This window comes from Plodia interpunctella, chromosome 3, assembly GCF_027563975.2.
Source record: "Plodia interpunctella isolate USDA-ARS_2022_Savannah chromosome 3, ilPloInte3.2, whole genome shotgun sequence".
Classification (NCBI taxonomy): Eukaryota; Metazoa; Arthropoda; class Insecta; order Lepidoptera; family Pyralidae; genus Plodia; species Plodia interpunctella.
In genome coordinates, this window is record NC_071296.1 from 3602792 (window position 1) to 3619440 (window position 16649).

Sequence of the window (16649 nt, forward strand, 5' to 3'; positions counted from 1 at the left end):
TTTTACATAGATTTATTACAATAATGAGTATCATAACATTAAATTTATTCTAATAGGTACAGTTACATGCTTATGATTATATTTATTGTTATTAACTAAATATTGTCATATTCAAATATCCATCATCTTTGTTAATGATTTAACTACAAGATTAACTTGTTCATTAAAAAGAAATTATACTGACGGCCTTTTAGACTGACGGTCGTCATTGTTTATAATATATTATACTTAGTATATGCTGACCTCCTGCGTGTTTTGGATTGTATCTTATTGTAGACTATAGTCCTGGCTGCTTCCGATTTCCCGCCTTTCCCCAGTCAAGTAATAAGCCACACATTCACCAATTCACCAATAGGTGATATTAGAACCAATAGAATCGAACATATTTTCGAGGCACGTTCAATCGTTTTCGGGCACAGGTATAATATACTTAACATGAACAATATCTAGCAGGGCAATAACGCTAATCCAGGATGCTGATACAAGATACAATCGTTTGACCCAGCATTTTAAAGGATTCCCAGTAGTCTTACTAAATTAGTTTCATATATATGTTGTGATGGAAATTTTTATTAAAAAAAATTCCATCACAACAGACTCAAAAACATATTTATTTAGTAGTAATACCACTGAGAATAAATTAGCCTATAATTACTTCTATCAGTCTCAACTAAACTTAATTCAATAAGACGTCTGGAGGCCTATAGCTCCCGCATTTGGAGAGTAAGTGGGTGATGGTTTTCGGTAAGGTCTGTGGAACGTGGATGAGCACAGCTGCAGGTATAGACGACTGTCCACAGGAGCGACACTCCAGCATCCAACTGCCTGGTTTGTCGATCCTCACGCGGATGATAGTGTAGCCTTTATTGGGTACCACAACTGTGTCCTTGATAGGTGGGTTTATCAAATTTCTGAAATATACATTAAACTTTATTGGTCAATACGTAATCGTATCCTGTTTTTATATTTTAGTAAGCTAATTTATATATTGTTAAAGATTAAAATTACATTTTACCAACCTGTTGATCTTCTGATCTGCGTCAAGCTTGTGGAACTCCTCATTAGAAAGTGGTTTGTCAGCATTCTGGCCCGTAGCTACTACTAGCATGCTGTATCCGTGCAGGTGGAAAGTGTACGAGTCGTTACTTCCAAAACCTGAAATAGGAATTATTTTATCAGAAAAAACAAAAATTTGACTGATCAACATTATCAGTCAAATGTTTATTTAACGCAACAAATAAAATGTTATACGCTAATAATTGTTGTTTTTATGTGAAGAACAAAAAGTAGGAATGCGTGCCTTGGGATCTGATGCTTTATGCCTATCTACTACAATAAATTTATTACATTAATGAAAAGGTGAACTGATTAATAACGCTTAGCTTTAATTTTAATCTATTATAATGATGCGTTGACTTATTATATCCTCTGTAAAGATGTGCAACAAACATACATACCTTCATTCACAAGCGCAATCTCCAGCAGTTCTCCTTCGACTGCCTTCACGATTTGCAAGCACTGAGGGTCCTTGTGCTTGGACTCCTGTCCCACGTAACACACGGAGTCTGCCTTCACGCCTTGTGGTTTCAGGAGAATGGGAAAGTTGGGGTAGAGGAAGTTCTTGCCGTTGATTTGTACCACGCCAGTTTCCTGGAGCGCTGAAATTGTAAATATATAGATTTAGAAAATCTTTCCGCATCAATCTACCATCCATGTCATACATCTATAATCCAGTTAAGTTAAGTTAAGTTTCATATTATCAGAAATGTATATATTTTCAACTCTGAAATTTCGATTAGATTAGGTATTAAATTAGGGTAATAATAGATCAGGTATTAAATTGAAGCGGTGGTGGTGTAATGCTTAAGACGCTCGCCTGTGGATCGAAAGATCCCAGGTTCGAATCCTACTCATGCCACATGAGTTTGTATACCAATTTGACTACCAATTTGAAGGAAAACATCGTGAGGAAACCTGCACACTAGTTGATTATTAACTTGTGTGTGAAATGAAAAAGGCAATGGCAAACCACTCCATTACTAATGCTAAGAAAGTTGTTATGTGTGTTTAATTTCACATAATGACCACTACTCTCAGCCATGAGGAATACGACTATGAAGAAGAAGGTATTAAATGTTCAGAAGACAGCACCGCTCGTTAGTTTAAATCAAAAGCCGTTCTAGCGGTGCGTATCAACTTTGACGTTAACTTAAAACTGCGCGGAAAAACGTACGTCGTTTCGTTTCAAACGCACGTCTTGAAGTACGCCATTAAAATGTCTGCTGAGCGCCGATTAAAGTCCAATTTGACTGGTGCAACCTACCCTAACAAATATAAAATTGATTTGACACTTACACAACGAAGCAGGATAGAAAGGTTTTTTTGGGATAGCATCACTGATATAACGGAATTCATTGTCTGTGTCCTTAAACTTGATGACATTTCTGTCGATGCCCAGGTATACCGGAGTCACTTTCTGGTGCGTTGACGTGTCCAGAAGCGACTCCAGTTGGTGACCGCTGACAGGAGATGACTGGTCTACGTCTGGTGCGACGTCATTCTGGAAATAGTAGTTTTCACGTTATCAAATGGTTCTTCTTGAACATTCTATAAGATTGTTGTTATTTTAAAAAAATGTTTCATATCAGTCCAGCAGTCTTCGCGTAATCGAGTAACATACATAAAAAACAATAATAGAAAATTGCGATGAATTGAAAACCTCTTCCTCCTTCTTTTGAAGTCGATTAAAAGTGAAATATATATTGGAAATTTACAAAAAAAATTACTCATAAAGAATAAATCGCCAATAAGTCTGGTATTTTAATAAATCGTTCAATACGTTTCGCCTGAAGAAATAAAAGCTACCTGTCCATTATGCAGCATGGCTGTGTAGTTGAATCCCGAGTAGATCATCATGCTACGTGCACTAAGACCTGCGCAGGCGCCGGTACTCCTAACGTTTATCCAATAACCACCAACTTCCTGTGTCGCGCGCACCACCACGTCCATCCGCTCGCCTGGAATTGAGAAATCATTTTACAGAACAAACGCTAACTCCACGATTAAAATATTTAAATAGTTGAAAAGTCAGCAGCGACGTGTTTGCCGTGGTGTGTGGATGTTGTATGAGGCGACTAAGAGACACAAAGCTTAGGTAGCTGTTAAGCCTACAATAGCAATTCCAAAATGTGATTGTAAAATTTAACCGAATCCTTAAAATTTTAAGGTTATTTTTACGCTTGTGCAACATATAACGAATTTAGCAAACATTGCTGGTTTCTCATTGCGATAAATAAAAGGTCTCATACAAATTACGCAATGCTCGTTATAATCGCGTCGGTTCTGTCAACTGTGAAAAACCCGGACCAAAGAAGCAGCTATATACTTATTATGAACTTATATATCTACATGCAATATCAGAGTCAGAGATCGGTCATGAACTTTTAAGTTTAAAGGATTGAGACAGCGACAGAGGGCATTGTAGAGATATAATGCAGGATATATACATAATCGCTGAACTGTTCGCCAAACATTTCGGATTCGGCATACATTGCTGATTTTTCATTGCGGTAAATAAAAGGACTCATACAAACTACGCAACGTTCGGTAAATAAAAGCATTCGCGTCGGCATCGGTCCGAGTTCGGCGATAGTGTGTAGCCTACATAACGAATGTTGGTAAGTTAATAGGTATGTTTGTATACTCTGCGGATTGAAGATAAATATGGACCTTACATTTTAACTCATTTCACGTAATTAACTCGTGCGCAGTCCATAACATTTCGTTAGTCTCAGGACTTGTGAAATCGGTTTTTATACTGTTTGTATTTCACAATATTAAGCTGAAATGCATGGACGTTATAATGCATTGTAGATTTTATAATTGATAATTAATTAAATGTTACCATTATGCATTGAAATGCATAATGGTAACATTCAGAAAAGTAAAAAATCGAATAATGCCAAAATATATTAGCATAGTACTTTTTTTTCTTCGGTTTAGAAAACTTTATCGTGAGTCATGATAGTAACATTATAACAGTAAGTAACTCTTTCTATTACACTTCGTTTTAATTTTAATTCTTTCTAATATGCCTCATAAAGTTATGGTTATCAGAACTTTCCTACCAATTTAATAAATATTTAATAACACTATTAATTTTAAATATCTAATCTAAAAATAAGTAAGTATGGCAGAAGAAAGTGAATGCGAACAAACAAACCAGTTCCACTTGACCTTAAACTTGGCCGTCTCGGAGTAACACATTGAGATCTCGGCTTTCTCCTCTCACTGGTTTCTTTGAAGAAATTGACCGAAAACGAACTTATGTGTGCAAAAACGGCAAAAACGAAAAAAGTTATTACAAAATTTTCATTTTTGACACATACTTTTATCGTCGTCAGAGAGATCTTGTGCAGTCCACCGTTGAGGAGTTCCCTCGTTGGGAGCTGGCAGCACCATCCGATAATTTTTACCTTAATATAACCTAATTATGATTATGTTTATAACAATTTTTATATATGCATAATATGCATTATCATGGCGACGATGTCATGATAGGGGAAAGCAAGATTGAATTACATATAGACGGGACGGGTGAAACTAAAGAAAAGCTTGTTACTCGGTTATGTTCTGTAATCGCGTGGATATATTTTCGATTCATCTCAATCCAATCATAACGTAATAAAAAATTTCAAAATCTCGAAAACCATTGTTTTTACATAAAAAGGAGATTTGGCGATATCGAGTACACCCTCGTACTAATTAATGGTTTTGTGTTGTATTTCACGATATTGTGATCTGATTAAAATACTGCGCTTTTTAATTTAACAATGTTTTGATGACTGCGTAAAATTTTCACCAATCACACTTTCAATTTCAGTTCTTTGAAAGTTTATATTTCTTTGTTATTAAAAAGAGAAATTGAAAACTAATTTGTTATAGGAACAACAACAAAGCAATCATTGCTTTGCTCTATCTATTCAAAACTTATTCCATCACATACAGCTGGCTCACTTTACATAAGTACTTACCACATGGAATATTTTAGTTTCAGTAGTATTGCATAATTATTATTAGAACCATTCAACAATTTGATGTAAAAAGTGGTATAAGATAATAAAACCATTTCCCGTAGTCATACCGGAAATTCCTCAACTCAGTCACAACTAATATTATAAATGCGAAGGTAAGTTTGTTTGTTTGTTACCTCTTCACGCATTATCTACTGGACCGATTGTTATAAAATTTGGTACACGGGTAGGAAATAACCTGGAAAAACACATAGGGCACTTATTATTCCGAAAATCCGAAGCCCCGGGGCCCAGCTAGTATTTTATAATTTACACAAAACCGGGATTATAACATCGCAAGCCGCGAAGTTAGCATGTAAACGGAGTTATTACTGGCTATGCTGTGTAATAAGGATAATGTTTTACTATTTCATAACAAACCCAATCATGGGTCTGAGATGAGATTAAAACCGCAGCAAGTTGCACTTTCATTTCGTTTCAGACAACTTGGGAGTTGGACAAGACCATCTACCATTAAGCATAGGATCGCCGCCGTATCACTTTCTCCGTACTTTCACTATCTTCGAGGCTTGGCTGTATATCTCGATATAAATTCCATACAGATTGACTCTAAATTGTGTCACGATGTCGCAATCTTGTTAATTTTTATCAGCGGTCTAAAGTGTGGTTTCTCTAATAGTTAAGACTTTTGTTCCGGAAAATTATATAATTTCAATTAATAGCTGACGTTGTTGAGATAAGGTTTTAAAGTTTTATGTTTGGATAATTTTAATAAGATCAATTTGTTTCATTTCTTGATATAGGCTAAGATGCCCACACCGTAGGGTGTACGCTATAGATCATCTAAAATCTGACTCATAGTTTTCGTAGACCAGTGGTGGTCTACGAAAACTATGAGTCTACTTCTGGTGAACGAAAACATTCTGAAGAAACCTGCACACCGGTTGACAGTTTCAAGTTCACAAGTGCATACGCGATTAGTTGTCACTGGACGTGGTAGGTAGTCGAAAACGTCATGTCAAATGCCATTGAGCGAATTGAATAAATCTGACACCAATGTTAGTAACACACTAAAAAAAATAACAATTGCTTGTTCGAAAGCGTGATAGGTAAGTACGAACTAAGTAACCTAAATAAGTAGACATATAGTGAGATGAATACAGGAAGATATCGATGTACAGTGATGTAAACATAATGTCGTAATACATGAAGTATAGATCGATATTTTCCTAATTATTTATTTTCCTTTTACGTTCACGTAAACATTTTATCGGAAAATTATCGGGAAGCTTGTTGCAATAATAAGAGGTGCAACGAGGAAGAAAAGTGACGTAATTTATTTCATAACTTCGTCTTTTTTTATTACGAAATAGGTCAGAAGTGTGTTTGTTGTTGTATGAATTTTCTCACGGATTCTTATTATAATTCTTTATATAAAAAATCCAGCCATCAGAAACACATTTCTCATTGACTATATATGTATAATACTAAATGATATGTGATATAGTTGTCTAGTCAGATTTGGGGGAGGAAAGGGTATAATTAAGGTCAGTATCTACCTATTTAAATATTGTAAAAATAAGTTACTTGTGATAATTGTAATACTTTTACACTCATTAATGGTAACTGTTTTTGTATCACTTACGCGTGAAAGCATAAAAAATACGCAAAAGCGAGAGTGAGATGTCATGGGTTGTTCAAAAAATCTGAAGGGAATCAAGCATTTGAACAATTTAGTCAACTAGCTGAAAAAGTCAAGAATACTACGAATAAATTTCGGTAAAGTCCTGCCAATCCACAATTTGCCTGCATGGTGGATCATGCATGGCCTATACTCCTTAGCCAGCCATGATGATGATAATAATTACGACACTATGGGATTTTAGTTTTTAGTTCCATTCAGACAACCTCTTTCGCATTGTTCTTAGGTGCGGTCACGTACGAAACAGGAGAGAGTCGCTAGTTTCTAACATCTAGTTCAATTATTATATTATCTAACTTCTAATTAATTATTACCTGGATACAACTGCACGGTTCTAGCTGCCAGTGGTTTGACAGGTTTCCCGTCGGTCGCAATCACTAGTAGCTCGTGTTGGTCAACGCTGACCGTTACGGGACATTCGATAGCTATTGCGTTGATCAGTCGCAGTCTGTACGCGAAGCCGGGCATCACGAATAACCTGCAAATACAAGTTGCACTCAAAAATCCAGAAAGAAATAAATATTTCGTATATAAGGCGTTCATTTATCAGAACATTTATAAACAAAATAAAACAACAATTAAGTTAAAAACCCGACAATTTATGTAGGAAACAAAATAAGTGTCTGGCCATGCTGCTTCCACCTAGTCTTAGCATACGGAGTAATCCCAAAGAGACGTCAAGGATATCAATACATATAATAAAATTGAAGAAAGGCCAAATTTGTACATTGGATATTTTTTTAAAATTCTTCATGGAATATACTTAGTTACTGATATAGATGACGAAAATATAGTTTTGGAAATTTTTGTCTGTGTGTCTGTCTGAACGCGCATCACTCGAAATCTACTGGACCGATTTGCTTGAAATTTGGTATGTAGGTACCTTATATACCGGGTTAACATCTTAGATACATTTCATCTCGGTAATTAGTCAGGTTCCCGTAGGATAATTGAAAAACTAATTATGAATCAAAAATACCTTAGAATCCCGGGGAAAATGAGGGGATCCTGTAGGAAAATTAAAATAACAATCCACGGAACCGATTTACTTAAAAAAATTGTAGAAAGGTGTAAACAGAATATAAACAAATTGTTTTTATCGATTAAAGTCTGATATAGATATAATGTAATCAATATATCAGTATAAAACTCCGTGACTGACTGACTGACAGACAGCATACACCCAAAAAACTGCTGGGCGGGAAGCTGAAATTTGGCATGTAGGTGAGTGTAGGTGAGCACCAAGAGAAGATTTTTGGAAATTCTACTCCGAAGGGGGTGAAAGGGGTGAAAAACTGTAAATATGAAAGTTCTACACCGTTGAAGTTACACCGTAGTTAAGTGACTTGAAAATTTGAATTTTGGTTTTTTACAACAAAGTAATGAATACGTGTTTCAGATTTTTCTGAAAATTAACCCTCAACCCCTTCATAAGGTGGGTGAAAGATTGTATGGGACTTTTCAAGATAAATAGCTGAAAATTGGCACACTTACTTTTTGTAGTAAATAACAGTAATAGTAAATACAAAAAATGTTTAATTTACGTTTGTGGTTAATAAAAAACCGGGACATAAAACGTCATGGAAATTGGGACGGCACGCGTTGCAGAAAGCGGGAGTGAGAGTAGGAGCGGGAAATAGGAAGGAGACACGTAGTGGGAAACAGGACGGGACACATTGCAAAAAACATGATGGCACAATATGTAGGAAACGGTACGGGATATCTACTTTACATTACATAGAAGGAAGCGGGATTGGACAAGTTTACTGGACGAGACACACAGCAGGAAACAAAAAAATTAACTAAAGATGAGAAAAAATGCGAATTTGAATCATATATGTTTACCAGTCTTACAGAGTACCCGATAAAAAAAATACTGAGATTTTGCTATGAAATTCACGCGGGCGAAGCCGCGGGCAAAAGCTAGTATTATATATATATATGCAATTGTCGGACAAATAAGGATGCTGGAGACCACAAAACCAGGAAAGAAAGTCCAGAGCTCCTAAGCACTGTGGCTAGACACCATGGTAACCGTAACTGACATTGAAGCAAGTTTTCGATTGTTCTCAGACTAATGACATGCTTTTTTGCTTTCAACGAAAACAATAATTCACAAATTAATGTATACTACCTGCCTATCCAAAACTGACTCAAAATTATGTGTAACTTACTTAAAACTATCTTCTTCATCCTCGTTAATGACTAGATTGGTTGGTCCTTTCCGGACCACATCTTCAAGATTCCCGGTGAGCAGCTCAGGGAATTTAGCTGCTATCATTATAGTATTCTCATTGCTCCTGTCATAGTCGTATAAGGCTGAATGAGGTTCCAATGGCTGCGGCTGGATAACAGCCAAGGTGCCATAGACACCATCCGTCTGATGAGCCACTAAAAAGACAGTATTACTTACAATTTACACCTTAATATAAAACTATATTAAGGTGTAAATTGTAATAGTTATCAACGGTATAGGCTTAACAATCACGGTCACAGACGCATAAAATAAAGTAGTTTAATACTGATAAGTCTGTTGAAAATTAGGTTTGCTTTCTATTCGTGTCCAATCCATGGGTTCAATCTGACTCATGTGTGGTTCATCATTGATCCACAGGTGCTTCCGCTAAAAGAAAACGTAATGAGGGAACCCACACTGTAGTCAATGATTTATCATCAAGTGCGAAATGGAGACAACAATGGTAAAGCACCGCTATTATTGTCAATATAGATGTTATGTGTTTCATTCTAAGTAATGATCATGGCCCTTAGGTATGAGGAATACTACTTACTACAGGAAGATACAAATTAATCCCGTTGATATTCCTACAATATCGTATAAATAGAATATAAAAATACTTAAAAAAGTAAATTTTGTTGTTTCAAATGCACAGTTTGAATGTTAAATGAATAAAGAGTTTAAATGAATAAATGAATAAAGAGTGGTTATTAGAGCAGAAAGTTATCCAAACACAACAAGCGAAAGATCATATACAGGAAAGAAAAAAGCTGTACGTCTATCAACGATATCTCTTTTTGAATTCTATACGCCGTCATCAATATTTTTTTCTATGATTAATGAATAATCAAAATCAATGCCATGCCATCATTTATATTATCAGTCGCGTTTATTAGACGTGACATTTGTGTGAAGTGCATTGTGAATCTTTAATACATTTTAGTCACGTTTTTAATACATTCATAAATATTGCCTGACTTAAAAAGAGTCTTAAAGAGAGAGAGTAACATTTATAAAACTTTTATGAAATTTAAAGTAAAATATAAATGGGCACAAGTCGATTATGTATAGGTAAATCTACAAAAATTACTTTAGACAACATACAACTACTTTAAACAAAAAATTACTTTAAACAAAATATTTTAATTACTTTTATTGGTTTCAATTAAAAATGGTCTAGCATACCTGAATCAGCATGGTAAAAGTAAGTCCCAGGTGAAGAAGCAATGAAAGCATATTTGTACGTGGTTCCGTAGGATATAGGACACTGCGTGACCATTGGAACTCCATCCATGTAGGGCGTTCCCTTCTGCTCTACACCGTGCCAATGTATGCTTATATCTTGATTAGGTATCTTATTCTTCACTTCTACGACGACTACATCATTAACGCAGACACTTATAGGAGGCCCTGGAGCCATTCCATTGATGGATATTGAAGGTCGGCCATTTTGTAAAATTGTCGGTTCAATGTCGAATGAGTAGTGGCATCTCCGCGGTTTCACGTTGAATTTGCAAGGTCGATAGCACGATGTGTCTGCGAATATAGTACATTTGTGATCGCAGGTGAATTAGTTCATCAACAGTCTACTTCGACGACCTCTATGGCTTAATAGGCATCGTTCCCGACTGCTACTCTGGAGGTCCCGGGTTCGAACCCCGTATCCCATAACATGAGTCTCGTACTTACTTTGGGGCTAATTCAACTGTGTGATTTGTCTATAAATAATTTATTTTAAAAATAGTGTTCATGGATAGGTATCGTCCTACTGCATGTCATTCTACGTATTCTCTAATAACGAATGTGATGTTAAATTAGCCTTAAAGCTTATAGTTAACGCTGAGCCCGGGTGTCCTGGTGTCGCAGCCCTAAATGAAACCCGGAGAGCACTTTATTTAGAATTAGGTATAGTAAATGCTGCACCAGTATGTTGACTTAACAAGAACTATTAGATTACTTTAATAATTAACTTTGGCAGAATATTTACAGAATTTGAGAATAGATTTCAGATAAATTCCAAGATGCACCCTGGGCTTCGTTCTCGTAGCAATTTCAGATGGCAAAATGCCTTATATTTCCTTATAGATTCTTAGTTACTATTTATGCAAATGTACTAAATGCTATCAAAATCTGTCCAGTAAAAACTGCATGCGATTGAGTAACAAAAATTCTCACACATATTCATCCAAAATTTTACATTTATAATATTGGTGATTAAGATTCTATATATATTTTTTCCTATCACTTACCAGAGCTTTTGGTGGTATCCTCAAAAAGGTGTGTGTTAACCGGCGCGAAGCTTTCCAACGATGCTTTACCATTGTTACTGATGCTTGTGACCATCAACAGAAAACAAACTTCCAGCTTCATTGTTTTTATTCACAGAGCAACACTAAATAAAAGTTTGTTTTTTCTTTTCAGAATTCCATAATCCGTTCACTGTGTGAATAACGCGGTGCGTGACCACGCGTATGAAACGTTCGACGGAGACTGCGATCTTAGTTCGGATGTTTTGTGGTGAACGAGGTTCGTTCGCCTCAACAGATGTTATCTTTCATGAGTAGCGATACGTCCAGGTTTCCCTCGGATAAAACTATAATAATTTATACGCTTAAATTATATACAGTATCTATTTTTGATAACCTTACAAAAGCCCGTCATCTAGTTTTTAAGAGCCACGCCCCATTGCTCAGTCGCGCTCCGTTGCGACGACGCATGTTGTAGTTTAAAATTTGATACATGTGTTTTGATTGAATACATATTTTTATCCCGAATTATCTCAATGGAGCCCAGGCCAATGGCCAAGACTTAAAAAAAAGTTTTTTTTGTAAACGTGTTTTGAAAAATGTATAAAAAGATACTTTTACTTTTTATAATCGTCTCGTTCTATTTATTTGAAGTTCTTCTCTCGAGTTAATTTATTTCATAAATCGTTTTACTTGCTTATTCTAAGTTCATTACTATTGTTTTCAATAATTATCTGTGTAAGAAAAATCAGTGGCTTTTTTTCTTCTACCAATATCTATTGAGTATTATATCTAATATTTTACTCATAAGATCACACTGATCTAAATGTTACGACATTTAGATACATTATCAAGTTGCAGGTTTCCTTACTATCGTAATTATTCAGTTCATATAATAAAATAATTGTTTTTCTTTAGTTGTAAAATGTAATTTCGATGAAGGAAATATTGTAAGGAAACCTGCACTCAAGTTGATATTATCTAGCGTGTGAAATGGCAAACCACTCGATTAATATTGCTCTCTGAGTCATTGTGTGTTTCATTCCACTTAACGACACTTAGCCATGAGGAATATGGGAGGAAAGGAAAGTAATTAAATGCTCTATAAGTTCTTACATTTGTCTGTATAATTTTATCTGCAAGTACATAATAATGTACAGGTTCATGTCGATTGAACTACATCAATACGCAACATATTTGACAGTGCAAAGAGAAACTACACTGTTACAGGTCATTTGGAAACGTCTCCTAACAATTTGCAGACTTCTTGCGCTATTTCATAATTATGGTCAGTTTTTGTGTTAAGGTCAGCCGTCTCAATGTCGGAAAATGAATGGAATCGGACAATTTTACATGTTGCAGTCACTAATGGCTGTGTTATTACATTTTCTTTTTTTATTCTTTTAGATGCACGGCAGTCACACAAATTGCTGGTAACATTCTAAAAAGACCTTCAGGCACTAAATTCAGATTATTGCTAAAGATGTACCTAATCACATTCACGTGAGAAGATCTACTATCTAATAAGAAAAAAAAACAAGTAGAAAACAATTTTTTATTTCAATCTAACAAGAAAGAAGTTATAACAAGGGGAGATCCTTTCTAAACGCGTAAATCTATGCTTTCAGCAAAACTATAGTGCTTATCGTGAACTATCGATACCTAAATTTTTAATATCAGCTTGATATACGAAATTAACTCTCATTCCACTTAGATTCTGAAAGTTACTAAAATAACACTACTAAAATACATGAAAGCTAATTAATTGTTAAACAGTTATAGGTATTTATTAGTTAATAACCCGGTTCAACTAAGCATGATTCTATAAATCTTTGGGAAAAAAATGTCTAAATATCAGTGAAAATTTCATCAAAATCCGTTGCGTGATTTAAAAGAAAAAAGCTTAAAAACAGACAGACGCAGTGGGCTACTTTGTTTTATATTATACGCAGTAATAATTATATAACTGATTCTATGCACTACATTTTTTTTTGCAACATATTTAATTAAATTCTACTTTGTGGTAGTCCAAATAATAATTGAATGATCAAAGTAATCAAGATCAATCTCGTAAGTTAAAATTTGACGACAGTAACGAATTTGAACATGCCCTGCAGCGTAGTAGCGAAAGTGTAGATGTTCACGGGCACTATATCAGCAGCCAGCAGTTCCACGGGCTTCTGCGCCTGACGCAGCATCACGTACACTGCCCTTCTCTCTTTCAACTCAAAACTTTCCCACCCACACGCGTAAATTCCTCTCTCGAACACTTCCGTAGCATTTATCAACCTTTGTCCGAGAACATTATATAAAAAAAACACAACGAAACAATAAACCAAGATTGGCATAAAAGGCAGCCAAGAATTTATCGGTAGATAGAAGAAGAAACAAATGCAAATTGCGTTGCCAAAGAAGTTAATCCCGATTGGAACACTGTAAAGCGTTTTCAAGTTGTCGACGATGCTTAGAAGGAGAACGTGGCGCTTGATCATGAAAGGTAGACGTTGCTTGGAGTCAATAACCTCAGTACTTGCCAGACTGATCATTTCTTCAGCCATCATCTGGTACATGGTAGCGGTGTGAGCTACCAGAAGCACTAGAAGAGCTTGGAAATTGAGCACGACTGTCATGATACTAAGCTCTTGTGCCAGTAGAATAGTTTGACAGATATGACGACCAATGCTTGTATTTAATGGCATTCCTGAAATATAAGTACATATTTCTTACATAATTCGTTGCATTTCCTCTAATATATATAAAAATTGTGAGCACGCATCTTTACACGTATTGCGCGCTTATAAGATTTTGTTATTGCCTACCAACACAAGGTCGCATGCTATATTGACTGCTGACATCGATCCTGGCAGGAATATAAACAAATAAAGCATTCGAACAGTTGAGGAAATAAAACGTCAAAATTATGATTTTGATCATGCCCAAGGCACGTTCGTGCTTTTCCAACAAGAATTCCGCTGTTCTCGCCATTTGGTCGGCCTCGCGCACCTTCCGTACCAACTCTTTTAGAAGCGGCCTGGAAAAAGTGTATATTCAATTGATCCCTATTTTTGATCTAAAATCTTTAATAAAATATAACTAACTATTATTCTAAATCTAAATGTAAGTACAAAGAAACAGTAAGTATATGATTAAACTGGTAAACTTCTTTAGAACGGCTGACAGCCTTAAAATCTAGTCACAGTCTGTGCTAATGGATACAATATTGCATTCAGACAAGAAAAAAGAACACTAAAACACTAACCTCTTTCTCAGAAACCAGTAGCTAATGTTACCGGTGAAGAAGAGAATGGACACACTGACGAAGTTTTGAACAAGATCGCCAACGTTCTGGGCATCCACTGTTTGGAATACGATGCTTCCTACCCCGTACACGTACGTGAGCAGACTGATGTGGATAATCCAGAATGGTACTAAAATACAGAATAAGAAGAAGTGGAATAGAGACAGGTGAGAGAGAGAGAGATTGTGTAGGAATTCCTACAGGCTTCGATGCCAAGGGCCCGCTGAGCCTGGTTCCAGCCCCATACAATCCATTAATTTCCTTTTTTTCACAAAATACAAATATATATTTCTAGTTTGGGAAAAAGTTAGCTTATTTTTAGTTTAAGAGAGTTTTAAGAATAGTATCGCCCCAGAAAATTAAGAATGATTAAAATAGGGAAATTAGGGCTGGTAAATCTAAGATGGCCGAAGATTGATGACCATCAAACCACAGATAATAAAAAAATAAATGTTTCCTGACGTCAACGCTATTGTTATCTACCCAAAGCTTTTTATCTTTAAGTAACCTCATACGACATCCACTGCAGAATAGGAAATGTCCCTACTCTAGGGCGAAAACCCCACAGGCACATTTAAGCACAAATAACAAAAGTATAGATAGATATTTGGTGTGCTCACTTCTCGACGTTTCTTACTTTGGGTGAAAACACTGTTTTTATTTTTTTGTCTATTTGGCCGCATTGCCTAAAATCATTAGGGTAAAATCAATACGACCAAGTCGCTCATAGCAAGCGTGTCGTAAAATTACTTATGCAACTGTTACCTTCTGATTTTCACTAAATCATACTGCGAGTGTTCTTTTAGATTTTAAAAGTTTTAGTAGTATGTATAACTTAATTACATCGTTTTTATGCGATGCGTGTTTTTTCTGATTTTTTAATGAGTAAGTACTATATTTTTTAACATATTTATATTATAGTAGAATCAAGTTTCTTTCTTTCTTTTCGAGTGTGTTAATTCACATTTAATTTGTTTGTTGCGTGTTCAAGTCGCCTAAATGCATCTGACATGACTTTTTGCAATTAAGCATTTATTTAACTTTATGTATGTCCCTATGTTTATTCAGATGGAATCTTGCAACTCAATTTTGAAGCAGATAACTCCAACTGATCGAGCTGAAATTTTATACACTTTTAGTTTAAATGACAATGGTAATAATCATAAGCACGACCTGACGGTGCACCCAGAAACGGCTCCAGACCTCCTCTCGGCTCCAGTTTAATTCACGGACATATTTTTTTGTCACACATTTATTGCTATAAGATTTCTCTGACAACAGTAAAAGCTTGACACAAAAATGTCATTTTTGTAAATAACGACTACGAATCAGGTTGAAAAATGTAAAAAAAAAGAAACAAAAAACAACAAACCCGCCACTTTATCCTTTAAAATTGAAAACCCAGCTAAATTGGGCACTGTCATCACAATTTTTAATAGATTTTCGCAAGTATTTTCAGTGAGACATTTTTTTATTAAACACAACCTCTGTTTGATCTTGCTAAACATTTTTCTGACTCTTGTGCTCAGTAGGTCGATAGATAAAGGAATGAAAAATGTTCTAACAGCGTTAATTTATGGCAATTACATATTAATAAGTACAAATGAAATGCGACATACACTGCCTACGCGTTCGCGTTCGTAATATTGCAAATATTTGTTGTATGATGATAAATAAATTTAGATTTATCATTGTCTAAGATAATAGTAAGATCAAGTATCTTTGCTTTGGATCCAATTGGAATGAATGTAATTTTTGAATGATTTTTTGGGATTTTAGTTGGCGATTTAAGTTGGCCCAACTATCACAACTATTATGGAAAAGTTTCGTTGCTAATTAGTTTCTTTGTTATTATGTGATGCCGACTTGAATTAATGTACATTGCGTTGTTAGTAAGTGTCCTTTTTTTAACGCAAGGAAAATCCTGCAATGTGCGTAACCACCAAATTTGACGAACTAATTGCCGATAATTTTTAGCCAGCATGAGACTGTGTGACGACGTTTATTTATTTATATAAAGTTTAAGTACATATGAAAATTATAGAAAAAGAAAATTCTTATAATAAAAGATCACGACGAATTAAATACCTCCTCCTTTTTTTGAAGTCGGATAATAAAACAAGTCCAAGGTTTC

At 35.3% G+C, this 16649-nt stretch overlaps 2 protein-coding genes across 2 annotated transcripts; both read right to left on the reverse strand.

The window, feature by feature from the left end:
- Nucleotides 1-11470, reverse strand: LOC128683739 (uncharacterized). The gene is made up of 9 exons (XM_053769652.2): nt 11221-11470; nt 10157-10507; nt 8910-9126; nt 7050-7213; nt 2866-3017; nt 2356-2560; nt 1458-1658; nt 1020-1155; nt 1-911 (listed from the first exon to the last, which is right to left on the reverse strand). Exons 1-9 carry the CDS (start codon nt 11339-11341, stop codon nt 677-679), a joined length of 1782 nt encoding a protein of 593 aa, XP_053625627.1. The 5' UTR covers nt 11342-11470; the 3' UTR covers nt 1-676.
- Nucleotides 11471-12343: 873 nt separating this feature from the next.
- On the reverse strand, nt 12344-16070 carry LOC128683838 (putative odorant receptor 85d). The gene is made up of 4 exons (XM_053769828.2): nt 15888-16070; nt 14477-14645; nt 14037-14248; nt 12344-13918 (listed from the first exon to the last, which is right to left on the reverse strand). Exons 1-4 carry the CDS (start codon nt 16021-16023, stop codon nt 13293-13295), a joined length of 1143 nt encoding a protein of 380 aa, XP_053625803.1. The 5' UTR covers nt 16024-16070; the 3' UTR covers nt 12344-13292.
- Between the last annotated feature and the right edge of the window lie 579 nt (nt 16071-16649).

Coding starts and splice junctions, on each gene's coding strand:
- LOC128683739 (XM_053769652.2), bottom strand. CDS start 11,341: ATGAAGCTGGAAGTTTGTTTTCTGTTGATGGTCACAAGCATCAGTAAC. Junction 3,018..7,049: donor AACCGTGCAGTTGTATCCAG/GTAATAATTAAT, acceptor TCTCAATTCCAG/GCGAGCGGATGGACGTGGTG. Junction 2,561..2,865: donor CCATGCTGCATAATGGACAG/GTAGCTTTTATT, acceptor TACTATTTCCAG/AATGACGTCGCACCAGACGT.
- LOC128683838 (XM_053769828.2), bottom strand. CDS start 16,023: ATGTTTAGCAAGATCAAACAGAGGTTGTGTTTAATAAAAAAATGTCTC. Junction 14,646..15,887: donor TTTAAAGGATAAAGTGGCGG/GTTTGTTGTTTT, acceptor TCTGTATTTTAG/TACCATTCTGGATTATCCAC. Junction 14,249..14,476: donor TACTGGTTTCTGAGAAAGAG/GTTAGTGTTTTA, acceptor CACTTTTTCCAG/GCCGCTTCTAAAAGAGTTGG.